Source organism: Somniosus microcephalus, chromosome 4, assembly GCF_052327205.1.
Source record: "Somniosus microcephalus isolate GS21.2 chromosome 4, FLI_Smic_1.0, whole genome shotgun sequence".
NCBI classification, from domain to species: domain Eukaryota; kingdom Metazoa; phylum Chordata; class Chondrichthyes; order Squaliformes; family Somniosidae; genus Somniosus; species Somniosus microcephalus.
In genome coordinates, this window is record NC_140990.1 from 267863539 (window position 1) to 267890829 (window position 27291).

The 27291-nt window shown below is 46.2% G+C and overlaps 1 protein-coding gene across 1 annotated transcript in view; it reads right to left on the reverse strand.

The window, feature by feature from the left end:
• pla2r1 (phospholipase A2 receptor 1) overlaps window positions 1–22101 on the reverse strand; it is a 180639-nt gene extending 158538 nt beyond the window's left edge. Inside the window, exons 1-2 of the mRNA XM_085984225.1 lie at window positions 21718–22101; window positions 11843–12226 (exon numbers count right to left, since the gene is read on the reverse strand). Coding sequence (XP_085840351.1) covers window positions 11843–12226; window positions 21718–21820 — 487 coding nt within the window. The 5' untranslated portion in view covers window positions 21821–22101. The remainder of the gene's footprint in view (window positions 1–11842; window positions 12227–21717) is intronic.
• Window positions 22102–27291: the final 5190 nt, after the last annotated feature.

Genomic DNA, 27291 nt, shown 5'->3' on the forward strand with positions numbered 1-27291 from the left:
TAACTGTATTGCTCATTTGCGCAAGCCAGCTGTTGGAAGGAAAGAGACTAGCTTCTGTCAAGAAGCTGAGTCAGGAAATTATTAATTTTCCAAAAACGCTCCTACCATTTTTCCCCAGTTTCTGCTGGGCCGAGATCCCTGCACTTGTTGCACAAAATTGTACCTATCCGCCTGGAATTTGTGGTGGGTAATGACGGTGAACTCTCAGTGTTCACCATCATTACCCCGCTGAAACTGACCGTAACTTCAGGATTTAGCGCATGCACATCTGAACACAGAAATCCTTAAGTTCCGTTCAGTTATTTACTGCTCCAATACTGGCTGCGCCTTGAAACCACCCCCACCCCCCGCCCAAAGCTGGCTGTTAGAAATTAGGGGTGCCTAAAAATATACATGGTTATGCGAATGAAACTGTAATGCAAATAATATGGTGTTTAAATGATTGTATTAGTGCTCGAGACAAGTAAGGGGTTAATATAGAAGTTGTGTTTTACTGGAACTGTGTAGGTTTCGTCGGAGAGGTACTCATCAAGGACAGGGAAGCAGTCAGTGCCCGCTGGAAGGAGCACTTCGAAGATCTCCTTAACCACGACTCTGTCTTCGACACGAGTGTCCTCAACTCCATCCCACAGCATGCTACCCGCCACCATCTCAGCACAACCCCAGCCCGGCATGAGGTTGAAAAGGCCATCCGACAACTGAAGAACAAGGAGGCCTCCGGAGCAGATGGAATCCCCGCCGAGGCACTAAAGCATGGTGGAGAAGCACTACTGGTGCGAATTCATGAACTCATTTCTCTTATCTGGAAGGAGGAGAGCATGCCAGGGGATCTCAGAGACGCCGTAATTGTGACCATCTTCAAGAAAGGTGACAAGTCCGATTGCGGTAATTACAGAGGAGTTTCCCTGCTGTCTGCCACAGGGAAAGTCATCGCAAGAATCCTCCTCAATCGCCTTCTCCCAGTGGCCAAAGAGCTCCTCCCAGAGTCGTAATGCGGATTCCGCCCACTAAGGGGCACAATGGACATGATCTTCACCGCACGTCAATTACAAGAGAAATGCAGGGAACAGCACCAACCGCTGTACATGGCCTTCTTTGATCTCACAAAGGCCTTCAACACTGTCAACCGTGAGAGAGTATGGAGTGTCCTCTTCAAATTCGGCTGCCCTCAAAAGTTTGTCACTATCCTCCGCCTGCTTCACGACGACATGCAAGCCCTGATCCTGACCAACGGTTCCACCACAGACCCAATTCACATACGAACCGGGGTCAAGCAAGGCTGTGTTATCGCACCAACGCTCTTCTCAATCTTCCTTGCTGCAATGCTCCATCTCACCCTCAGTAAGTTCCCCACTGGAGTGGAGCTAATTTACAGAACAAACCTCCGTCACCTCCAGTCCAGATCCAAGGTCGGCCCATCCTCTGCCGTCGAATTACAGTATGCAGACGATGCTTGCGTCTGCGCTCACTCGGAGGTCGAACTCCAAACCATCGTAAATACCTTCACCGAAGCATACGAGAGCATGGGCCTTACACTAAACATCCGTAAGACAAAGGTCCTCTACCAACCTGCCCCCGCCACACAGTGCTGCCCCCCGATTATCAAAATCCATGACAAGGCCTTGGACAACGTGGACCACTTTCCATACCTCGGGAGCCTACTGTCAACAAGGGCAGACGTCGACGACGAAGTCCAACACCGCCTTCAGTGTGCCAGTGCAGCCTTCGGTCGCCTGAGGAAGAGAGTGTTTGAAGACCAGGACCTCAAACCCGGCACTAAGCTCATGGTCTACAGGGCAGCAGTGATACCTGCCCTGCTGTATGCCTCAGAGACATGGACCATGTACAGCAGGCACCTCAAAGCAGTGGAGAGGTACCACCAACGCTGTCTCCACAAGATCCTGCAAATCCATCGGCAGGCTAGGCGCACCAATGTCAGTGTTCTTGCTCAGGCCAACATCCCCAGCATCGAAGCTCTGACCACGCTCAATCAGCTCCAATGGACGGATCACATTGTCCGCATGCCCGATATGAGACTCCCAAAACAAGCGCTCTAGTCGGAGCTCCGGCACGGCAAGAGAGCCCCAGGTGGGCAGAGGAAACGCTTCAAGGACACCCTCAAAACCTCCTTGAAAAAGTGCAACATCCCCACCGACACCTGGGAATCCCTGGCCCAAGACCGCACAAAGTGGAGGAGAAGCATCTGGGAAGGCGCCGAACACCTCGAGTCTCTTCGTCAGGAGCAAGCGGAAGCCAAGCGCAGGCAGCGCAAGGAGCGCACGTCAACCCAAGCACCCCACCCACCCGCCCCTTCAACCACCGTCTGCCCCACCTGTGACAGAGACTGTAGGTCCCGCATTGGACTCAGTCACCTGAGAACTCTTTTTTAATGTGGAAGCAAGTCATCCTTGGTTCCGAGGGACTGCCTAGGAGAGAGAGTAGGTTTCGTTTTCCTGGAGGCTTTTATTAGACTTTGAGACAAAATGTCTTCAGTTAGTTAGATTAGGTGAGGCATAACATCCCACACGAGCCCATAGTATGGCCTTGTCAGCTAACAATAGGCTAGCTGTCTGTTGTTTTTAAATTTAGGATTTTGACTCTGTTGTATAATGTACTTTAATTTGGCCACTGAAGGCCCAACCTATGTTTCTTCCATTATTATTAATAACCATATTATAATGCTACAGCAGAATTTGGAGTTTGTTTAACAGAACTGCTTGCGAAGATAATTAAAAGTTAATTATTATAAATGACATAGAATAGAAGGAAGTTATGAGAGTTAAGGTACCATTTCAGGATGGTTAGATTAAGGGGAGATAGTTTGGATAGCGGCTGGTTGAGTAAGACAGCTCTGCCAGTGTAGGCAACTGGAGACACCAATTTTGTGACATCCCACCAGGACATGTCATCATGCTGCTAACATTTCAATTTTCTGGGAATATAATACTCAACATGCAGGGAAAAGCATAAATTTGCATAATGAACAAAGTGAGAAAAATATTTTGTATATCTGGAGAATAGAATGCTGCGTCTGTTATTACCATAATCTACACCACGACTGTCATCTACGTCATGATATTTGAATCTGTTCAAGAGTTAAGTCCTTGTTTTTCTCCAAATTGTTTACCTAAACAATTTATAATTTCAATTTTGTTCACAATCAAGTCACCAAAAAACACCTGCCTTGCTATTGAAGTAAGATATTAAAATTGGGCATAACAGGGCAAGACAACCAGGATTCAATTGCAGCACCAATGTACAAGGTGGAGGTAATGGGTTAATTCATACCCTGAGTTAAACGATATAGAGGTCTGTATATTGCATTTACCCAGCTAAGTTTTAAAACATGATTAGGTGACTGCTAAGAGATTAAACTGCAGAGCAACTCGTAGGAAGATTAGGGAGGATGTCTGGTTGGCCAGACAGGCAACACACATACAAGATAACATATCAAAGAACTTGTTTATTATAAACTACAACAGGGTTCCATTCTTCAAAGTATGGTAGGACTAATTAGAATGTGCTTGCTTTGCAGAAGTAACCCAGGAACAAGGCCAAAAGTCTGTGCTTTGCACACCATTACAAGGACTGTTATCTTAAGGAAACATGTAACGAGCAACACCACCTGGCTACGGGCAATTAGATGGTTGTAAAGCAATTAAGATGAGGCTCATAGTCACAGGACGTGATGGGACCAATTGATAACTGGAATGTGGGATTCAGGGGCGGCAGGAAGAGGAAATGATACGGTTTTATAATTGCAATTTAGCTATAACTCTATATGCTGATAAGCTTTACCCCCGCCCCTAGGGCAGGATATGACTGATAAGATTATGTATAAAAATGTAACTCACTAAACTTTCGGTGGAGTCGGATTCAGACAGCGATCTGAAAGGTTCTCCCCAGGCCTGAATAAACCGTTGTGGCTTCAATTAGTGGTCTGTCTTTTTTTACAACAAGCCGGTGACGTCGACCTTGTATATCACTTGGTCCGCACTTTGGGGGCTTACATCACTATATTAAAAAAATTCTACCTGGTCAGCATTCCCTGTGGGGTTTTTCCATTCTAAAAATATCCATCTCAACTTATCATGCTCTCTCTGCTGAGTTCACTACCCTCCAATCCTCCTGTAACCTCTCCCCTCCATATAAACTCCCCTACCCATATTCATGGCCACCCTCTTGACCTCGCCATCTCGTGTGGCCTCGCTACTCCTATCGTGTTAATGACAGATAAGGCCATCTCTGATCACTTCTTTGTATCCCTTCCCACCCACACCCCTTTCCCAAACCCACTTCCTTCTGTGTCGACCCCCAGAAAGAAAACTCTTCCCCAAGTCACTTACAACTGTACTTTCAAATTCCCAACTGTCTACCCTTTGGCCCGCCATTCACCATGATATTTCTGCAGCTACCAATTTGCTCAATCATACCCTCATCTCCACCTTTGATGCCCTAGTCCCCATTAAAACCATTAATCACCCTGGTCACCCTTGCACTGCTCCCTGGGCCCACCCTCCAGTCCAGCCCTCATCTCCGTTCCCTCAAGTCCAAGCAATGGAGACTTGAACATTTATGGCTGACAACTGGTTTGGCCATTCATCGCCAAATCTGCCTGGATCACATCAAGCATGGGTCCTGCTCTCCTCTGCCAAAACTGCTCACTATTCCAGGATCATCCTGGAATCCAAAGATAACCCTGGCTTCTCTTCTCCATTACAAACTGTCTTCTTAAACCCCTCTCCCCTGCCTCCTCCACCCTCACCTCCAACAAGTGATGAGGAACTCATGGACTTCTTTGTCACTAAGATGGAGACCATCCGTTCAGCTGGCTCTGCCGTTTCCCTCCCTTCCCTAACCCACCAGGCCAAACTTCCTTGAAGGTTCCTCTCTGCCATAGCCCTGAACTTGCATCTTTCTCTAGTTTCTCTCCTATCTCCCCTCATGCCCTCTGAGCACATCTTGTCCATGAGACCCACCTCTTGCTCCCTCGACCCTATTCCCACCAAACTGCTGACTTCCCTTCCTGGCCCCCACGTTAGCTGATATTGTAAATGGTTCTCTCTCCTCTGCTGTCATCACCCCTCTCCTCAAAAAAAACTCTTGACCCCCCTCTGTCTTTGCAAACTACTACCCCATCTACAAACTCCCCTTCCTCTCCAAAATCTTTGAACATGCTGTCGCCTTTCAAATCCATGCCCATCTTTCCCGGATGATTGAATCCCTCCAATCAGGTTTCCGCCCCTGCCACAGTACTGAAACGGCCCTCATCAAAGTCACAAATCACATCCTGTGACTGTGACCGTGGTAAACTATCCCTCCTCGTCCTTCTCAACCTGTCTGCAGCCTTTGACATGGTTGACCACACTACCCTTCTCCAACACTTCTCCTCTGTTGTCCAGCTGGGTGGGACTGCCTCGCCTGGTTCAATTCTTATCTATCTAATCGTAGCCAGAGAATCACCTGCAATAGCTTCTCTTCCCGTTCTTGCACCGTTACCTCTAGTGTCCCCCAAGGATCAATCCTTGGTCCCCTCCTATTTCTCATCTACATACTGCCTCTTCAGCGACATCATCCAAAAACACATCAGGTTCCACACGTACGCCGACGACACTCAGCGTACTTCACCACCACCACCTCTCTTGACCTCTCCGCTGTCTCCAATTTGTCACACGGCTTGTCAGAAATCCAGTACTGGAAGAGCAGAAATTTCCTCCAACTAAATATTGGGAAGACCGAAGCCATTATCTTCAGTCCCCGCCACAAACTCTGTTCACTAGCCACCAACTCCATCCCTCTCTCCCTGGCAACTGTGAGGCTGAGCCAGATCGATCGCAACCGTGGGATCATTTTTGAACCCAAAATGAGCTCCTGACCACATATCCACGCCATCACAAAGACCGCCTATTCCCACCTCCATAACATCGCCCGACTCCACCCCTGCCTCAGCTTATCTGCTGCTGAAACCCTCATTCATGCATTTGTTACTTCTATACTTGACTATTCCAACGCTCTCCTGGCCGGCCTCCCAACTTCTACCCTCCATAAACTTGAGCTCAGCAAAACCTCTGTTACCCGTATCCTAACTCGACCAAGTCCCATTCACCCAGCACCCCTGTGCTCACTGACCTACATTGGCTCCGGTCAGGCAACACCTCAATTTTAAAATTCTCATTCTTATTTTCAAAACCCTCCATGGCCTCGCCCCACCCTATCTCTAACCTCCTCCAGCCCTACAACCCTCTGAAAGCTCTGCGCTCCTCCAATTCCGGCTCCTTGCGCATACCTGATTTTAATCACGCCAACATTGGCAGCAGTGCTTTCAGCTACTTAGGCCCTAATCTCTGAAGATCCCTCCCTAAGCCTCTCCGCCTCTCTCTCCTCCTTGAAGACACTCCTTAAAACCTACCTCTTTGACTGTCCCAATATCTCCTTATGCGGCTCGGTGTCAAATTTTAAGAAATAGGAGCAGGAGTAGGCCATTTGGCCCCTCAAGCCTGCACTGCCATTCAATAAGATCATGGTTGATCTGATCTTGGCCTCAACTCCACTTTCCCGCCCGCTCCCCATAACCCTTGACTCCCCTGTAGCTCAAATATATGTCTATCTCTGCCTTGAATATATTCAATGACTCTTCCTCCACAGCTCTCTGGGGTAGAGAATTCCAAAGATTCACGACCCTCAGAAGAAATTTCTCCTTCATCTCCGTTTTAAATGGGCGACCCCTTATCCTGAAACTGTGCCCCTTAGTTCTAGATTCCCCCACAAGGGGAAACATCCTCCCTGCATCTACCCAGTCAGGCCCCCTTAGAATCTTATATGTTTCAAGAAGATCACCTCTCATTCTTCTAAACGCCAAGGAGTATAGGCCCAACCTGCTCAACCTTTCTTCATAAGACAACCCCTTCATCTCAGGAATTTACCTCGTGAACCTTCTCTGAACTGCCTCCAATGCAAGTATATCCCTCTTTAAATAAGGAGACCAAAACTGCACGCAGTACTCCAGGTGTGGTCTCACCAGCGCCCTGTACAGTTGTAGCAAGACTTCCCTACTTTTATAGTCCATCCCCTTTGCAATAAAGGCCAACATTCCATTTGCCTTACTAAATATTTGCTGTACCTGCATGCTAACTTTTTGTGTTTCATGTACGAGGATCCCCAGATCCTCTGTACTGCAGCATTATGTAGTCTCTCTCCATTTAAATAATAATTTGCTTTTTTATTTTTCCTACCAAAGTGGATAACCTCACATTTTCACACATTATACTCCACCTGCCAAATTTTTGCCCTCTCACTTAGCCTATCTATATCCCTTTGCAGACTCTTTGTGTCCTCCTCACAACTTGCTTTCCCACCTATCTTTGTATCATCAGCAAATTTGGCTACAGCACCCTTGGTCCCTTCATTCAGGTCATTAATATAGATTGTAAATAGTTGAGGCCCCAGCACTGATCCCTGTGGCACCCCACTAGTTACAGTTTGCTAACCGGAAAATAACCTATTTATCCCGACTTTTCTTTCCTGTTAGTTAGCCAAGCCTCTATCGATGCTAATATATTACCCCCAACCCCGTGAACTCTTATCTTGTGCAGTAACCTTTTATGTGGCACCTTATCGAATGCCTTCTGGAAATCCAAATACACTACATCTACTGGTTCCCCTTTATCCACCCCTGCTCGTTACATCCTCAAAGAACTCTAATAAATTTGTCAAACACGATTTCCCTTTCATAAAGTCATGTTGATTCTGCTTGATTGTATTATGATTTTCTAAATGTCCCACTATTAGTTCCTTAATAATGGATTCCAGCATTTTCCCCAATGACAGATGTCAAGGCTAACTGGCCTATAGTTTCCTGCTTTTTGCCTCCCTCCTTTCTTGAATAGGGGCGTTATATTTGCGGTTTTCCAATCTGTTGGGACCTCTCCAGAATCCAGGGAATGTTGGTAGATTACAACCAATGCATCCACTATCTCTGCAGCCACTTCTTTTAAGACCCTAGGATGTAGGCCATCAGGTCCAGGGGACTGGTCAGCCTTTAGTCCCATTAGTTTGCCTAGTACTTTTTCTCTAGTGATAGTCATTGTTTTAAGTTTCTCCCTCCCTATAGCACCTTGATTATCAATTATTATTGGGATACTTTTAGTGTCTTCTACCGTGAAGACCGATACAAAATATTTGTTCAAAGTCTCTGCCATTTCCCTGTTTCCCATTATTAATTCCCCAGTCCCATCCTCTAAGGGACCAACGTTTACTTTAGCTACTCTCTTCCCTTTTATATACTTGCAGAAGCGGTTACTGTCTGTTTTAATATTTTTTGCTAGTTTACTTTCATAATCTACCTTCTCCCTCTATTATTTTTTTAGTCGTCCTTTACTGGTTTCTAAAAATTTCCCAATTCTCTGGCCTACCACTAATCTTTGCAACATTGTATGCCTTTTCTTTCAATTTGATACCATCCTTAACTTCCTTAATTAGCCACGGATGGTTTATCCTTCTCGTAGAATCTTTCTTTCTCACTGGAATAAACCTTTGCTGAGAGTTACGAAATATCACCTTAAATGTCTGCCACTGCTTATCTACCATCTTACCCTTTAATCTATTTTCCCAGTCTACTTTAGCCAACTCTGTCTTCATACCTTTGTAATTGCCTTTATTTAAGTTTAGGACACTAGTTTCAGACCCAAGTTTCTCACCCTCAACCTGAATTTGAAATTCTATCATGCTATGATCACTCTTCCCTAGAGCATCCTTTACTATGAGATCATTAAGTAATCCTGCCTCATTACACATTACCAGATCTAAAATAGCCTTCTCCCTGGTTGGTTCCACAACATATTGTTCTAAGAAACCATCCCGAATACATTCTATGAACTCGTCCTCAAGGCTACCCTTGCCAATTTGACTTGTTCGATCTATAAGATGATTAAAATCGCCCATGATTATCGCAGTACCTTTCTTACAAGCCCCTATTATTTCTTGATTTATACTCTGTCCTACAGTGTAGCTACTGTTAAGGGGCCTATAGACTACTCCCACCAGTGACTTCTTTCCCTTACTATTTCTTATCTCTACCCAAACTGATTGTACATCCTGATCTTCTGAGCCACTATCATTTCTCATTACTGCACTGATCTCATCCTTTATTAACAGAGCTACCCCACCTCTTTTTCCTTTCTGCCTATCCTTCCGAAATGTCAAATACCCCTGAATATTCAGTTCCCAGCCTTGGTCACCTTGCAACCACTTCTCTATAATGGCTATCAGATCATACCCATTTATTTCTATTTGTGCTGTCAACTCATCTATCTTGTTACGAATGCTGCGTGCATTCAGATAAAGAGCTTTAAATTTTTTCTTTATACCATTTTTACCTGCTCAAACTATTTGCTGGTGCAGGCTTATGTTTGTATGCTCTGTCTCCTCCCGTCACACTCTGGTTATCATTACCCCTATCGCTATCTTGCACTATTGCCTTCTCCTTCTCTTTGACTTTCTAAATTCCCCTTCACCTGAACCCCCCCCCCCCCCCCACTATTTAGTTTAAAGCCCTATCTATCGCCCTAGTTATTCGATTCACCAGGACACTGGTCTCGGCATGGTTCAAGTGAAGCCCGTCCCAACGGAACAGCTCCCTTTTTCCCCAGTACTGGTGCCTGTGCCCCATGAATCGAAACCCATTTCTCCCACACCAATCTTTGAGCCACGCATTCATCTCTCTGATCTTATTGACCCTATGCCAATTTGCTCGTGGCTCAGGTAGTAATCCAGAGATTACCACCTTTGTGGTTCTGCTTTTTAAATTGGCCCCTAGCTGCTTATACTCCCCAATCAGAACCTCTTTCTTAGTCCTACCTATGTCGTTAGTACCTACGTGGACCACGACAACTGGATCTTTCCCCTCCCACTCCAAGTTCCTCTCCAGCCCCGAGATGTCCTGGCACCGGGCAGACAACACAGCCTTCAGGACTCTCACTCTTGGCTGCAGAGAACAGTATCTATCCCCCTAACTATACTGTCCCCTACCACTACTACATTACTTTTTACTCCCTCAACTTGAATGGCCCCCTGTACCATGGTGTTGTGGTCAGTTTGCTCATCCTCCCTGCAGTCCCAGCTCTCGTCCACACAGACTGCAAGAACCTCGTACCTGTTGGACAAGTGCAAGGGTGGAGGCTCCTCCAATGTTAACTCCTGGATCCCCATACCTGCCTCACTTGCAGTCACACCCTCCTGTCCCTGACCATGGACCAGATTTGAAGTACTTAACCTAAAGGGGTGTGACTGCCTCCTGGAACAAAGTGCCCAGGTAACTTTCTCCCTCCCTGATGTATCACAGTATCTGAAGCTCAGACTCCAGCTCATCAACTCTGAGCCGAAGTTCCTCGAGCTGCCAACACTTGCTGCAGATGTGGTCGCTGTTGATCACACTGATGTCCACCAGCTCCCACATGCTACAGCTGCAACACATCACCTGCCCTGCCATTTCTATTGTATTTTATTTAACTAATTAGGTTTTCAAGGTTTGGAATATCACTCAATTGCCTATATATAGTTTAGAATCTATAATCACAGCTCTTAATTTAAGCCAATGCCCAAGTTTAGAGAAAGAGAGGAGAAATACTCACCAAATACTCTGTATACTCAGAATCTCCCGCTCTGTAAAGTCCTAGAATCTCCCACTCTGTATACTCACAGAATCTCCCTTTGTTTGATAAATCTCCTATGAAGTGCCGTGGAACATTTTACTATGTTAAAGGCGCTATTTAAATGCAAGCTGTTTTTGTTGTAAAGCGTCTTGTGACGTGTTACTACGTTAAAGGTGCTATATAAATAGAAGTTGTTGTTGCATTTACCTGCAGTACCCATTATGCCTGTAGGTGGCAATGTGGTGTGGCTGTACAACATTATAAAGACCCGTCACGTTAGCTTGGAGCAGCAAGATCTGCTTCTATAAATTGAGCATTTAACTCACCGTGCCTTTTTAGACTCTGAACACAAGGTGGCTCTGCAGCAACAAGTTTGATCAAAACAAAATGTTTCTTTTGAGTCTTCTTTGCAAGGATTTTTGCACTTGTAATATTTTGCCTCCTCAAACAAATGATTTGTAATGTAAATGTTAGATCCCCAAGTACAGCTGCACAGCAGCAGAAATGCCCCCCCCCCAACCACCATTCTGTATGTACTTCCTGCGTCAGGACCTGTAGATGAACAACAACTTGGATTTATATAGCACCCTTTACATAGTAAAATGTCCCAAGGAGCTTCACAGGGGCATTATCAAACAGAATTTGACACCGAGTCACATGAGGAGATATTAGGACAGATGACCAAAAGCTTAGTCGAAGAGGTAGGTTTAAAGAAGCGTCTTAAAGAGGGAAAGAGAGGTAGTGAGGCAGAGGCGCTTAGGGAGGGAATTCCTGAGCTGTGGTCTGATGTACCCATCTGCATCCACTGTTTGAAGAACAATGGTCTCCCACCTTCCTCTTCTCTCTCTTTCATCTACTGTCTCCCATCCATCTCCTCTCCCTCCCCATTCCCATTCCCCCTGCCGTGGTCCAATTATTCGCTGTCCCCACAACCCTGAATATTGCTCGACTCCCCCATGTGCCAAGCCACGAAAATCATTTCGCGAATTTAAAAATCTGGCTCCAACGGTGAAAGGAATGACAGAATTTGCCATGCCTGAGAAACTGACATTTTCTAATTGTTTAGGAAGAAACTGGATTCAAAAAAGTTTGTAAAAATTGTAAAACTTGAAAATAAAACATGGAGCTTACCAAGTCTAACTTTTGTAGCACTTGCTCATGAATTGCTCTGTATTATTTCAGCACTATCCTACCTTCATAGGGATGCTCACATGGACCTTCATCCTGGGTCATATATCTCTTCCATCTGTCATACACAGTCCTTTCCGCTACAATATGTTGTCCTTGTCCAACAGCCAATTTATACTGTGAGGCACCAGTTAACACCTTACCGCTGCAATGCCACCACAGCGTTCTCACTGTTGAATCACAGTTAAATAGCTTTAATGGCTGTTGTTGACCACTAATATTAAGTCCAAGGCACATGCTGCTGCTTATATGGAAAAGCCGATGCTTTGATACCCATTTCCACAGCATACTGCTTGATGGCTGACTGCAGTCTTCAAGGGTAAGCTTTTGGTTTTCCACATTTATACATGTGCTGAGATGCTCGCTCTGCAGAATAAATATGTCTTTACCTACAGGGAAAAGAAAAGTAGTTTAGCAGTTGCACAGTAAATTTGTAAACAAGAGTTATTAGAACATTAAGACTAATGTATACACTGCCAAAGCAATCGTTTTATTTTCAAGCGGGTGAGAAAAACAGAAATCTCATTGCAAACTACAGTTCCAAATAGAATAAACAAAACACATACTTGATGCCACAATACCTTTATTCAATGCTATCTATCACTGGGCACTGAATGGATGGGTGGGTGCAAGAAAATAATGAGAAAATTAATCAAGACCTTAATGTTTCCAATACCCAAGAGGCAGAAGGGCCTCAAATTGTTCATCAATAAGAACTGCAACCAGGGCTACAGTCTGAAACCATTTTTTCTAGTCATTTGACTACTAAGCCTGCTTCCGTCTGAACAGAGTCTAAAAATACCAGTCCTTTGCTAGACCAAAGTAGACCCAGTGAACAACATATATGCAGCCAATGCTTCAAATCAGTGACAAGAGGGCAAGGGGTAAGGCAGAGTACCACTGACACAAGCCAGGAACAAGGTGGGCTTTAATTTAAACTGAATCTGGTCCAACAAGACTTTTGTTACAATATATGTGGCATAACATGGAGCAACCATCAAGAAGTGATCACTTTAATGCTTTATTTTATGTTGCAATGGAAGCACTCCCTTTTATTTTTGTTTATTAAAAAAAATAGGACATTTCTCAAGTAATTATGGCAGTTTATTCTGTCCTCACACATAGGAATCAGATCCTGTGGCCATGGTCCAAACTCAATAATATTGCAACAGTGGTTTCGCAGGATTTTAATAAGTCTCTCAAAGAAACTTCATGGAAAAATCTATGCAATGAATTACAAACTAACTATATCCACTCCCAAAATTTGCAATGACCATTCCAAGATCTGTTTAAATGAAAAACAGGTTTCTTGGCATATGGATATTATTTGAATGTATGAGTATATATTTATACCAGTCTCATTTGAAATGTGGAGGAAAACTCCATCAAAAGTAAAACACATTTTATTTATTTAATAATGTGAAAGCCAACCTCCAGTAACTGCAATAAGAGAACGAAATAAACGTGGCTGTACTGTGCCAAAATATCACAGGTTCTCTTTCAGCTCCATATGTATAAGATTGAAAACAAATCCTCTTCATGTGTGCCAACCATCTAACACTTCAGTGATTTGAGTCACACTTCATCAGGAATTAGGGAACTGAGTGGAATATGTTTCCTCTTTAAAAGTGTTTTTTCTCTTTCTCCCTTGAAACAGTAACCCTCCTTCTCCCCCACCACCCCCAATGTAGATGTGACATGTTCAATCAAACCACTGCAATTTTGGTTCAGAACATTTATTTGAAAATTAAATGTTATAGTTTTGCTTTCTTCCCCTATTCTAGGCCTGTGCAAGGTACATACCATTTCCTGGTTCAGAATGAACAAGTGATCCAGGCTCAGCCATTAGGAGGAAGCAGCTGGGCCTGGAGTTTCTTCCATAGGCGCAACCCGGAAGTTAAACCAGAAATTGCGACAGGCATTGCGCCCATTTTGCTGCTGTCAAGTTACACCCAAGCATCCTCACAATCTAATTTGAGTACACCCGAAATTATAAATAAACATAAATCTAGAGGCCTGGACTAATGAGCCAGGGATGCAAGTTCAAATCCCACCACGGCAGCTGGGGAATTTAAATTCAGTTAATTAAATATCAGTAATGGTGACCATGAAACTATAGGATTGTCATAAAAACCCATCGGGTTTATTAATGTCCTTTAGGGAAGGAAATCTGCCGTCCTTACCTGGACTATATGTGACTCCATACAATGTGGTTGACTCTTAACTGCCCTCTGAATGGCCTAGCAAGCCACTCAGTTGTAACAAACCGCAGTTGAATAAAACCGGACGGACCACATGACATCGACCTCGGCACCGGCTACAGACACGACAACGGTACACCCAGCTCAGTCCCTGCAAAGTCCCCCTCATTAACGTCTGGCGACTTGTGTCAAAATTGGGAGAGCTGTCCCACAGACTAGTCAAGCCTGACATAGTCATACTCACAGAATCATACCTTTCAGCCAAACTCCTCAAATCACCATCCCTGGGTATGTCCTGCCATGGTGAGACAGGGGTGGCGGCACAGTGGTATACAGTCAGGAAAGAGAGTCCTCAACATTGACTCCGGACCCCATGAATTCTCAAGCATAGGCAAGGAAACCTCCTGCTGATTATCACCTACCGCCCTCCCCCAGCTGATGAATCAGTACTCCTCCATGTTGAACACCACTTGGAAGAGGCACAGAGGGCACAAAATGTACTCTGGGTGGGGGACTTTAATGTCCATCACAAAGAGTGGCTCAGTAGCACCACTACTGACCGAGCTGGTAGAGTCCCGAAGGGCATAGCTGCCAGTTTGGGGCAGCGACAGGTGGTGAGAGAACTAACACGAGGGAAAAACCTACTTGACCTTGTCCTCACCAATCTACCTGCCGCAGATGCATCTGTCCATGGTAGCAGTATTGGTAGCAGTGACCACCGCACAGTCATTGTGGAAACGAAGTCCTGTCTTCACACTGAGGACACCCTCCATCGTGGTGTGTGGCACTACCACCGTGCTAAATGGAATAGGTTCAGAACAGATCTAGCAGCTCAAAACTGGGTATTTATGAGGCGCTGTGGGCCATCAGCAACAGCAGAACTGTATTCCACCACAATCTGTAACCTCATGGCCCGGCATATTCCTCACTCTACCATTACCATCAAACCTGGTTCAATAAGTAGTGCAGAAAAGCATGCCAGGAGCAGCACCAGGCGTACTAAAAAATGAGGTGCCAACCTTTGAATCTGCAATACAGGACTACGTGCATGCTACTACTACAGCAAAGGCTATGGGCCCCTCCAACTTCCTGGCTGTCGCGCTGAAGACTTGTGCTCCAAAACTAGCCGCACCTCTAGCCAAGCGGTTCCAGTACAGCTACAACACTGGCATCTATCCGACAATGGAGGAAAACTACCCAGGTATGTCCTGTCCACAAAAAGCAGGACAAATCCAATCCAGCCAATTACCGCCCCATCAGTCTACTCTTAATCATCAGCAAAGTGATGGAAGATGTCATCGACAGTGCTATCAAGTGGCACTTACTGCTCACTGATGCCCAGTTTGGGTTCCACCAAGACCACTCCGCTCCCGACCTCATTACAGCCTTGGTCCAAACATGGACAAAGGAGCTGAATTCCAGAGGTGAGGTCAGAGTGACTGCCCTTGACATCAAGGCAGCATTTGATTTGATTTGATCTGTTGATTGTGGGATCGCTTAGCCCTGTCTGTAGCATGCTGCTTCCGCTTTTTAGCATGCACGTAGTCCTGTGGCATCAAGGAGCCCTAGTAAAACTGCAGTCAATGGGAATCAGGAGGAAAAACTCTCCACTGGCTGAAGTCATACCTAGCTGTGACTTAGCCTCCACAGCCTTCTGTGGTAGAGAATTCCACAGGTTCACCACCCGCCGAGTGAAGAAATTTCTCCTCATCTCAGTCCTAAATGTCCTACCCCATATCCCGAGACTGTGACCCCTCGTTCTAGAACCCCAGCCAGGGGAAACATCCTCCCTGCATCGAGCCTGTCTAGCCCTGTCAGAATTTTATACGTTTCAAATGAGATCCCCTCTCATTCTTCTAAACTCTAGTGAATACAGGCATAGTCGACCCAATCTCTCCTCATATGACAGTCCTGCCATCCCAGACTCACCACCTTCTCAAGGGCAATTAGAGATGGGCAATAAATGCAGGCCTAGCCAGCGATGCCCACATCCCATGAACGAATTAAAAAAAAAAAACAGAACCAATGGGGCCACAAGTTACTAGGGTGCAGGACTATAAAAGTCGAAGTGTCTGGTCTGGTCTGGCCTCAGAGTCTGTAGTATGGCTCAACAGCAGCATCAAGCAGGTGATGCTACAGCTAAAAGCACCAATCCAGCAGCTGACTGCTGCACTGGGATAAATGGCAGGTACCCGGTCGGGGAGGAAATAATGGAACCATCGGGGCCACCACCTTGATGGAGGCTCAGACTTCAGCTCTTCAGGCTTCAGGTGACAGACTGGAGGGCGCGATGAGCCATGGCTTTCACGCTCTTGCTGAGGCCTCGCAGGATCTGCCATCATTCCACCTATCAGAATGCTGGATGAGGGAGCAGCTCAAGACTGCATTGGGAGAACAGCTCGTGCGTGTGATCCAAATGGCTGATGCTTCCACCTCTCTGGTCTTACAACTGCACACAGCAGGCTGCATGAGGCTGCTCACGGTCCCAATCCTTTGCCCACAAATTCAAGGGTTTATATTTGCTGAACTCGGGTTTAAAAGCGGTTAGAATGTTTGATTATGTTTTCATAATTTTTTTTTTCAAATTTCTAAACTGAGTTTTACATTTAAATTAAACACTTGGGCCTAGAAATTCAGTGGAGGCCCAAACGGGGCGCCAAGCTCGCCTGGGCGCCGGAATTACCGCTGCGATCGGAGCCATTGTGCCCGCTGGGAATTCAGCTTGAGCGCCCCAAGACGGACGCGGGGCGCTGCTCGAGGCGCCCCACGTCCCTCTTGGGGCGCTGAAACTGAATATCGCAGCGCAACGTGCCGCTGCGTTACTGCAGGCCTTCCTCCCCTTCTTAAGGGGGAGGGGCCTGGACCAGCGCGATGACCGATCGTGAGTGCCGGCAAAAGAGCCCGGCACCGAGGAGAAGTGCCGGGCTCTCGGGACACAGCCGGCACTGCCCGGGGGCCGGGGGGGGATGATCAGGAGGCCAGGGACGGAGGTGCTGGCAGGCAGCCACCGAAAAAATGGCCGCCCCGCACCTCCACCTTAATTTGCGCCACTGCCGCCACAGGTAGGCCCCGTGAACCGGGCGCGATTTGCGAACGGCGTTAGAGGCGGGCGCTACCAAATATCGCGATCGGGGCGGTAGTGGGGCGCTGCACACACCGATGATGTCATCGGTGGCGGCACAGCGCTACAGGCTAATGCCGCCATTAGCGCCCCGCTAAATATCGCATGAGGCGTGGCCAGTGGCGCTAAAGCCACCGAGTGCCCTCTTTAGGCGCTAACTGGTGGCGCAGCCCACAGAATTTCTAGGCCTTGTTATTTAAATATGTTTTAGAGTACGTTCATTTTTTTTTGGTAAAATTCCATCAGAAGTTTAACTTTTTAATCCAACTTTTGCATTTGTCGCTAACAGTTTGCATGTGAAACATTTTTTAAATATACTTTATTTGAATTTGAAGAGAGCCGTGTCCGAGTCTTCTTCTGGTTGCAGCCACCGCGGGTGGCATGCTCATTAGGTAAAAACCTGTGCCACAAGCCTTGCCCTTTCGAAGCCATACCTCCTGCGGACGTGCCACGTAACTTTACACCGGCTCCCGCAGCACCAAATATTCTGCCTGTATTGGCTCCTCTCTTGGTATGTCAAGGTCCAGACCTTCAATAATGGCAAAGTTATGCAGGGCACAGCACATTAAGACAGTCCTCGCTACTCTCTCTGGGGTGCACCCCTAGACCTTTCCACGCACCTGAAACGACTCTTCAGCACCCCAATGGTTCCCTCAATGACATGCCTGCTGGACACATGCACTTGGTTGTAACTCTCCTGCACGGTGTGTGGGACGCGAAAGAACATTATCAGCACGGCAGCAGGGGCTAAGCCTCATCAGCAATTACCCATCCTTCCACTGAGCATGCATGTTCGGGGATGAAGGCCATTACCAAGTTGCGCACATTGCAAACATCGTGACAGGCACACACGTGCTGGGCTGTGTGTTAACATGTAGGATGGGCAGCCAGGCATTATGAACTATGAGTGGTAGCCCTTTTGGTTTATGTGGCTTTGCAGGTTCTGATGGGGAGCCTTCAGTGTCATGTGCGTCCGTCAATCACTCCGAGCACTCTGGAGAAGCCAGCAATTCTATAGAAGCTTAATGCCCTCTGCCTGTGCTCCCCCACAGACATTCCAAATTTAATGAACTGCCCAGCCCTACGGAACAAGACATAGTCACTTGTCGAATGCAGTCTCTCACTGTCCCTTGACTAATCCGGCACAGGTCCCCTGTGGATGCCTGGAAGGATCTGTTGTTAAGGCTCTGCAGCATGTGGCCTGAGGCTTCAAGTCATCTTGGAGCAAATCGCACAGTCCGCCGACAGCATCCTTTGTGAAACGTAGCCGGCACACAGTTAGCTCCTCAGACAGCTTCTGTAACGTCAGTCGAGGCCTGTGTGCTCTCTGGGCCACTGAAATTGGATGTAATCTGCTCCTGTGGTGCTTCACTGCTTGGGCTGCCTCTCTCTGATTCTCTTCCTCTTCCATTATAAACGCAAATAGCCCAACTCTGCGCTAGCGAAGTGATTTTTGAATTGCTGCGGATGATCTGTCAAGGCGAACCTTGACAGATCCCAAGTTCCAGGTTTTTGCACATGGGCAACACATGTGGAAACCCAGAACTTGCGGGGCCTTTCTGAAGGTTTACGACGGTGTACGCAGGAGCGCAAAATCCGGGCCATTGTAGTTACATGCGTAACTCACTTAGGCTCAAAACTCAGGTGATCTTTTAAATCACGTAATGATGTAATAAAACTCACTACGCACTTGGTTTGAGTATAAAGCAAGGCTTTAATCAACTTGTTTCAGAACATGGAGGTCTAGTTGTACTTCACTAGTTCCGGTCTTACAAAATGTCCCTGGGCAAGCTGGGCCCACGCCCGAGTATTTATACTCCTTGGACGGCGCCACCAGCTGGCTGTCCAGTGTTATTTCATGAGTAGTTTCTTTATGATGATGAGATTTATAACATGTAATTTGCACCAAGACATGTAACCTGGCCACAAATGCAGAGGAACCTCCAGACCCTAGTCTTTGCTCGGTTTCTTTCCTTGCTGGCACACCAAGTCTGGAGACATTCCACTGTATAACATCTGGCTATGCAAATTTAAAATAAGTAAATAGTCAGATTTCCACATAGCTACTATGTTCTAACAGTGTACAGGAGATGGATTTGAATCTTGCATGCATATGATTGAAAGAATATCACTATTATTTGTCACAAATTGTATTTTCTTTCTACTTGCTTTCTTTATTTGAAACAGAATTATATCTCCCACATGCAGCTAAAAATGTAAATTGTGTGATTTATGGAAGCTATTCTGTGTGTTACATAGTGTTAGACTTTTAATCTTGCACTGAGACTCTCAAGGACATACAGCATGGGGAAAAGGAATAGCACATTTATTCAAGGGCACTGTAGTTCTTATAGTGCATTACCAGGATTTGCAGTTAACAGCAACCAGGTTATGCTGCGCACTCGGGCTTGGATTCTTGGATGAGCTCTGTGCAATTGTGCTTACACACAAAATACTGCTCTTTGGCCAGTAATTTTTAGTGTTTTGAAAGAGTAGATTGCGCTTTAATTTACAGAATTCCCATGAAATCCAACTTTTTAAAACCGGCTTGACAAACTGTACTGGAGTTGTACTCCAATGGTGTCAAGCCAAAATGGTGTGAAACGGCCTCTGCATTATCAGTCGGAAAGCTGTCCTTAAGCCAATTCCTTATCCAAGCTGCCACTGACCCACCTATTCCATGAGCCTCAATTTTGTTAACCAGCCTTCTGTGTGGTACTTTACCAAATTCAGCTAATTACCAAAATCCTGTAATGCTTTACCAAACAGCAATGTGGGAGCATCTTCACCACATGGGCTGCAGTGCTTTAAGAAGGCGGCCCACTACTCAGGACAGCTAGGGATGGGCACTAAATGTTGGCCTTGCCAGAGATGCCCACATCCCGAGAATAAAAAAAACTCAAATAATGAAATGGTCCGTGATAGCTGGTGGCACTTTATTAATTGCATTTGATATCCTTTAACTCAGAGCCACATTGCTGCAATGATCTAGTTATATGGCAGGAGTATTTGAGACCAGCATTTGCTGTTGGTGATGCAAGCGGGCAATACTGAGTTAGATGACACGGGTCATACCACTCTTTGCATGAAATTTCCAATGTTGGAAGAGAACTGCTGGGACAATGAGTTCTTTTCTAACATTAGAAATTTAAAAAGTGTACATGACAACCACACTGAATTGATAAAAAAATCTGCATTTTAAGTCGACCTTATATTACCATGACGTCCTGCCTCTTATTCATCCACCCTGTCCTAATATTAGCTGTTCCCTCCCCACAACATCATTCAAAACCTTGAATCTATTAACCATTTTCAAGACTGCAGGTTACTGCTGTCATTTCCTACTTATGTCTCCTATTTTCCATTATCACCAGCAATTGATAGATAACTCCTTGTCTTTCACCAGCACAAAATATTTTGCTATTTACTCAACTATTGACTTTTCCCCTTCCTTATTTTCTTAATGCATCAAAGATATGCTAAATACCTTTCAATTTTACTTTATTCAATAATAATTTCATATAGTTAACTAAAAAATCCTGTCTCAGATTACTGCCCACGCATCTGTTGTGCGTGTACATGAATTTAAAAAGACTTTTTGTCGGGGGGGGGGGGGGGGTTAGCTTTTGCTGAAGGAAAAAAGAATCTTAAAAATATAAAAAATAAGATTTATTTTCAGATTGAGATTTAAATCTCTGTATATTTCTGAAATGCAGCAAATAGAAAATAACGGTAACGTTTTAGAATACAGATATTCCTAAAACTATCAATTGTAAAAATATACTGCCTATTTTAGTTGAAAATTGCCAGAAACCTTTGACGCTTCTAATATGCATTTAATCTGCAAAAAAATAAAATAAAATTCTTAGAATTAGAACAAATATTTTCACTCGATTATACGGCAGAAGGAAAACTTTACAAACAAATGTACATGAATTCCCGAATTATACTGTATTATTATTGACTGAAGTGACGTCCCCGCCGAGTTGCCCTTAATGCTTTAAGGAAAAAAGCGACAGCCCCAGAATTATCAGAAAATAATGTTAAAAAACACATGCATGAGAAACTAGCATCAACTAAATATTTCTCCACACAAATATTCGACTCAAATTTATTTTTAATTACCAGGAGCTGGCAACAGAGGCATTTAGAAATTAAAAGTCTGTTCACAACAAACGAATCTGCGGCCACGGGGACCAAACTGCGCTCCCGCGTCTAACTGAAGGACATGTTCAAAACAAACTTAATCAAATTTAAACATGCAACTTAACATAGCACACGAGTTTAAACGTTTGATGTTTGTTTGCCAATAGATGGGGGGAAACCTCTTTTTATCATTGATTTGGATTACTTTATGCAAACTTTTCGCATTTTGCGAGTAGTTACAACTAAAGTTCACTGAAAATCCTACAAGCCCACGGAAAAGTCGCGGTGCCGCGCCGTCCTCCCACTGTCCCCTCAGCACAGACCCATTCATCTGCTGCCTCTGCTGTCCGTCCCAACCCGCCTGAACACGGGGAGGTTTTCGCAGGCCGGCCGGCCGGCTAGCTCCACTCACCCAACAACTTGGACAACTCGCCTTTGTCCAGGTTTGAGACGGTCCCGCAGGAAGCTTCAATGTAGCACGACCACAGCAACATCCACTGCACGAACCGAGCCATTCGGCTGTGAAGTTGAGAACTTTTCCGTGCTGTACAGCAATACCGTCTTCGACGGCAGGACCAAGTCCAGTGAAAGCTCTTGCGGTGCACCAGCCTCCTGCTCTCAGCTCGGCACGTCACCGCTCCCAAGGCGACACAACCATCTTTCCGCTTCAGTACACAACACGCCCTCACAGGGCTACTTTAATCAATGGCTCTCTGGAACACCAGGTACAGGGTCCGTTTGATTTCTCACATGTGGTTCATTCGTTTCTCAAAAATATTTACACCATTAAATATAAACTGCGATCTTCAGCTCCCCTTCGATATAATAGCAGATTTATGTGTCAGCCGTGGCTCGGTGGATAGCACTCTCGCCTCTGGATCAGAAGGTTGTGGGTTCAAATCCCACTCCAAAGACTTGCAGCATAACAATCTATGGCTGATGCTCCAGTACAGTATTGAGGGAGTGCTGCACTGTCGTCTTTCGGATCAGAGGTTAAACCGAGACCCACCTGCTCTCTCAGGTGGATGTAAAAGATCCCATGGCACTATTTTGAAGCAGGGGAGTTATCCCCCTGTCCTGGCCAATATTTATTGGGTGACTGTCTGTGTGGAGTTTGCACATTCTCCCCGTGTTTGCGTGGGTTTCCTCCGGGTGCTCCGGTTTCCTCCCACAGTCCAAAGATGTGCGGGTTAGGTTGATTGGCTATGATAAATTGACCCTTAGTGTTAGGGGGATTAAATACGTGGGGTTACGGGGATAGGGTGGGATATGTGTTGGTGTAGGGGTTACGGGGATCGGGTGGGATATGTGTCGGTGCAGGCTCGATGGGCCGAAATGGCCTCTATCTGCACTGTGGGGTTTCTGTGTGATTCTGTGAATCAACGTAACAAAAACAGATTATCTGGTCATTATCGCATTGCTGTTTGTGGGAGCTGTGCGCATTTCCTACATTACAACAGTGACTACACGTCAAAAGTACTTCATTGGTTGTAAAGTGCTTTGGGACGTCCTGAGGTTATGAAAGGTGCTATATACTGTAAATGCAAGTCTTTCTACTAGCTCCTGTTAATGTACAACGTACAACAACTTGCATTTATATAGCGCCTTCATCGTAGCAAGCCGTCCCAAGGTGCTTCACAGGAGGGTACTAAGACACAAATTAACAGGACCCAAAGAAGGGGAAGAATTTCTGAAGTATGTTCAGGAGAACTTTCTTGATCAGTATGTTTCTGGCCTGACGAGGGAGGAGGCATTGCTGGATCAGGTTCTGGGGAATGAGATAGGTCAAGTGGAGCAAGTGTCAGTAGGTGAACATTTAGGAAACAGTGATCATTGTTGTGTATGTACCTTTAAGAGAGAACTGATTTTATACTGTAGTACCGGCAGTGACCACACCTGTATAAAAAGCCATAGCAGGCTTCTGTACTTTCAGTTTAAGCTTACCCTCTTCAGTAAATACCTGTTATTATTGTTCTCCTGCAGTCCGTGTATTATTGATACTCGGACACTACACTGGCGACGAGCAGGTTCGAACTCGCCTGCAGTACTGCATCACCTCACGGGGATCTTTCCCTGAAAAGAAGCTTCTTGGAGGTCGAAGTCAGAGCAACGGGCGTCGACCGCGGGCAACCGCCCAGGGATCCATCGGAGTTCAGAGAATTGCAGGGGAGGCTGTGGAGAGCTGGGCTTGGCTCCCCAGTCGAGGTGTTCCAGCAAATCGTGCTGGTAGCAGGTAGTGCGCTGACCCTTCCGGACTGCGGCAGGCTCGAGCTCGATCGAGCGTCTCTGCAAAGGGGCCGTGCAGCGTCGTCGGGAGGAAAAGAGAGAGAGAGAGGGTGGAGCGCACAGGGCGCAGTCGGTGCTCAAGAACCGGGCAGCGTAGAGAAAATAAAACGAGGGGAAGGAAAAGTGAGACGCGCCGAAGCCGCGGGTCGCCGCCATTACCCTGTAGAACGCTAGGAGCAGCGTGGCAGCAAGGGGAAGAAGGAAAAGCGCGGGAGGCGCCATTTTAATCCATTGGGGAAGAAGAAAAAGCGCGGGAGGCGCCATTTTAAACCACCCAAGATGCCGAAGAGTGGCAGTATCGCTGCTTTCGACAACGAGGTAGAAGACTGGACCACGTAGGTGGAAAGAATTACTGCAAGGCAAATGAGGTGGCCGATGGAAAGAAGGCGTCGGTATTATTAAATTTGATGGGCGCGAGAACGTACGGCCTATTGCGGAATTTAATTACCCCAGCTAAACCAATGGAGAAAAGTTTTGAAGAGATTGTTAATATCTTACAGGAACACCTAAACCCTACACCGCTGCTGATAGCAGAAAGATTCAAGTTCCATAAAAGAAACCAGCACAAAGATGAGAGCAATGCTGACTATCTTACGGAACTACGCAAGTTATCGAAGCACTGCCAGTTTAGAGCAGGACTGGCAGACACCTTAAGGGATAAGTTTGTCTGCGGGCTCCAGAGTGAAGGAACCCAGAAACGACTACTTTCGGAAAAGGACCTGACGCTACAACAGGCTTCCAGCGTGGCAGTATCCTACGAAGCAGCAGCACGGGGAGCTGCAGAAATACAACAGAAACCACAAGAATACAGTGCTAACGAAATGGCATATGGAGCAGAAAAGTGCTATCGCTGTGGCAGAACAACCCATGATCAGAAGGACTGCTGGTTTAAGGACAAAGTATGCAGGCAATGTGGGAAAATGGGACACAGAGCAAGAGTCTGCAGGTCGGGAAAGAAAACCAACACTAAAAGAACTACTAAGGAAAAGTACAAGAAAGTAAAAAAAAATGACAGACAGGAGTTCAGATGATCAGGAGAGTGATAATGACTCCGGGAACAGGAGACTAAGTTGTCTAAAGTTACACAACGTGATCGCAAAGGAGGATCACTGAACCATTTGGGTCACCCTCATGATAGCAGGGTCCCAAGTAAAGATGGAATTGGACACAGGATCAGCCCTAACTGTCATGAATCGACGAGACTATGAGCAGCTATTCTCACACATACCCTTGAAGGACACGTCCATTGTATTGAAGACATACACGGGGCAAAAAGTCTACCCCAGAGGAAAAATAAGTGTGCCAGTTAAATACAACGGCAAGGAAACACAGAAACTGTATCTATATATACTACAAGATGGAGGACCACCATTATTGGGACGTGAATGGATCCGAAAAATACAATTGGATTGGCATTCCATTCAGGCACTAACTCGGACTGACAAAAAGGATGACGACGTCACACCTGGAGGACTGTCAAAAATTCTAACTGACGCGAAAGAGGTGTTCCAACAAGGACTTGGGACCCTAAAAGGAGTAACGGCAACGATAAAAATCGAAGATAACGCAAACCCAAAATTTTTTACGGCCAGACCGGTACCGTACGCGATCCGCCCAGCCGTTGAACAGAGCTGGAGAGTCTGGAGCGTTCGGGTGTGCTGTCCAAGGTGGACTGGAGCGAGTGGGCCACACCCATCGTTCCTGTAATGAAGAAATCATTGAGCAGCACGCCTGGGGAGCCGAAGAAGGTTCGCATCTGTGGGGACTTCAAGGTAACTGTAAACCCAGTCCTGTACACAGTACAATATCCACTGCCACGGATAGAAGATATTTTCGCCTCACTATCTGGAGGGAAACGCTTTACAAAAATTGATCTGGCCCAAGCGTATCTACAAATGGAGGTGGAAGAAGCATCTAGGAAATACCTCATGATAAACACTCACAAAGGTCTTTACCAGTACAACCGACTGGTATTCGGGGTAGCATCAGCCCCGGCTATTTGGCAGAGGGCGATGGAACAAGTCCTGCAAGGGATCCCGGGGACCCAGTGTTATTTGGACGACATCCTGGTTACGGGTGAAAATGACAGTGAACACCTTGCCAACCTGGAGCAAGTGCTCACTAGATTACAAGAATATGGGCTACGAGCCAACCGCCCCAAATGCGAGTTCTTCAGGAGACAAATCTCGTATTGTGGCCACATGATTGATGAGGAAGGGTTGCATAAGTCCCCAGACAAGATTGAGGCAGTACTCAAGGCTCCAGCACCGGAAAATGTGTCGCAACTGAGGCCGTTCCTCGGGTTGGTGAACTACTACCATAAGTTCTTGCTGAATTTATCTACAATTCTGCACCCACTGAACGCCCTGCTGCAAACTGGAGTAACATGGAAATGGAGTGATGAGTGTAAGCGTGCCTTTCAGAAATGTAAATGCCTAATCACTTCAAAAGAAGTATTGGCCCACTACAATCCAACACTACCGATTCGGTTGGCATGTGATGCATCTCCCTACGGCATTGGAGCGGTGCTGTCATACAAATTCCTTGATGGTTCAGAGAGGCCAATAGCCTTTGCGTCGCGCTCGTTAACCTCAGCCGAGCGTAACTACGCCCAGATTGACAGGGAGGCCCTCAGCCTGGTGTGGGGGGTGAAGAAATTCAATCACTATCTGCACAGGCAGAAATTCACCCTACTGACTGATCATCAGCCTCTGGTCTCCAATTTTAACCCAAAGAAGGGCGTTCCGGTGATGACGGCGCAACGGCTGCAAAGATGGTCACTTTTTCTAGGGGCGCACCAATATGAAATTGAGTATAAGGGTACGAAACAGCATGGAAACGCTGATGGGCTGTTGCGCCTACCGTTGCCTACGGTGGAGGAAGCACCTGCAGTGGACCCTGTTGAGATATTCCATTCGACCATAGTCGAATGTCTACCTGTTACAAACTCAAGTATAGAGAAGGAAACCCGAAATGACCCGACACTCTCTCGGGTCTATGATTTGACGGTGAAGGGATGGCCAGCACATGGCGACTCACTGTTGCCAGCATTCTCGCCAAGGAGAGAACAGCTGTCAGTGTGCCGGGGGACCTTGATGTGTGGATCCCGAGTGGTAATTCCATCCAAGTTGAGAGATAGAGTGCTCAATGAGCTTCATGAGGGTCATCTGGGAGGGGTAAAAATGAAGAGCCGAGCCAGGGCGTTTGTGTGGTGGCTGGGAATCGATAAAGAAATCGAGGATATGACCAAGAGATGCACAGGATGCCAGAAGGTCCAAAACGCTCCACCACAGGCCCCGTTACACCCATGGGAGTGGCCCTCATCTCCATGGCAACAGGTACACATTGATTTTGCTGGTCCATTTATTTTAATCGCCGTGGATGCCCATTCGAAAAGGCCAGAGGTCATCAAAATGTCCTCCACCACCACGGAGAAAACTATTGCAGTCCTACGGACCATCTTCGCCAGGAATGGCTTGCCAGAACAGATTTGCTCCGACAATGGGCCACAGTTTGTGTCCGAGGATTTCCGGAGGTTCCTGAGGAATAATGGGGTGAAACATTACACATCTGCCCCATATCATCCAGCCACAAATGGATTGGCTGAGAGGTTTGTTCAGACCTTTAAAAAGGCAATAAAGGCGATGTATAACGACGACATACCACTACAACACAAGGTGGATAATTTCTTGTTTGCTTA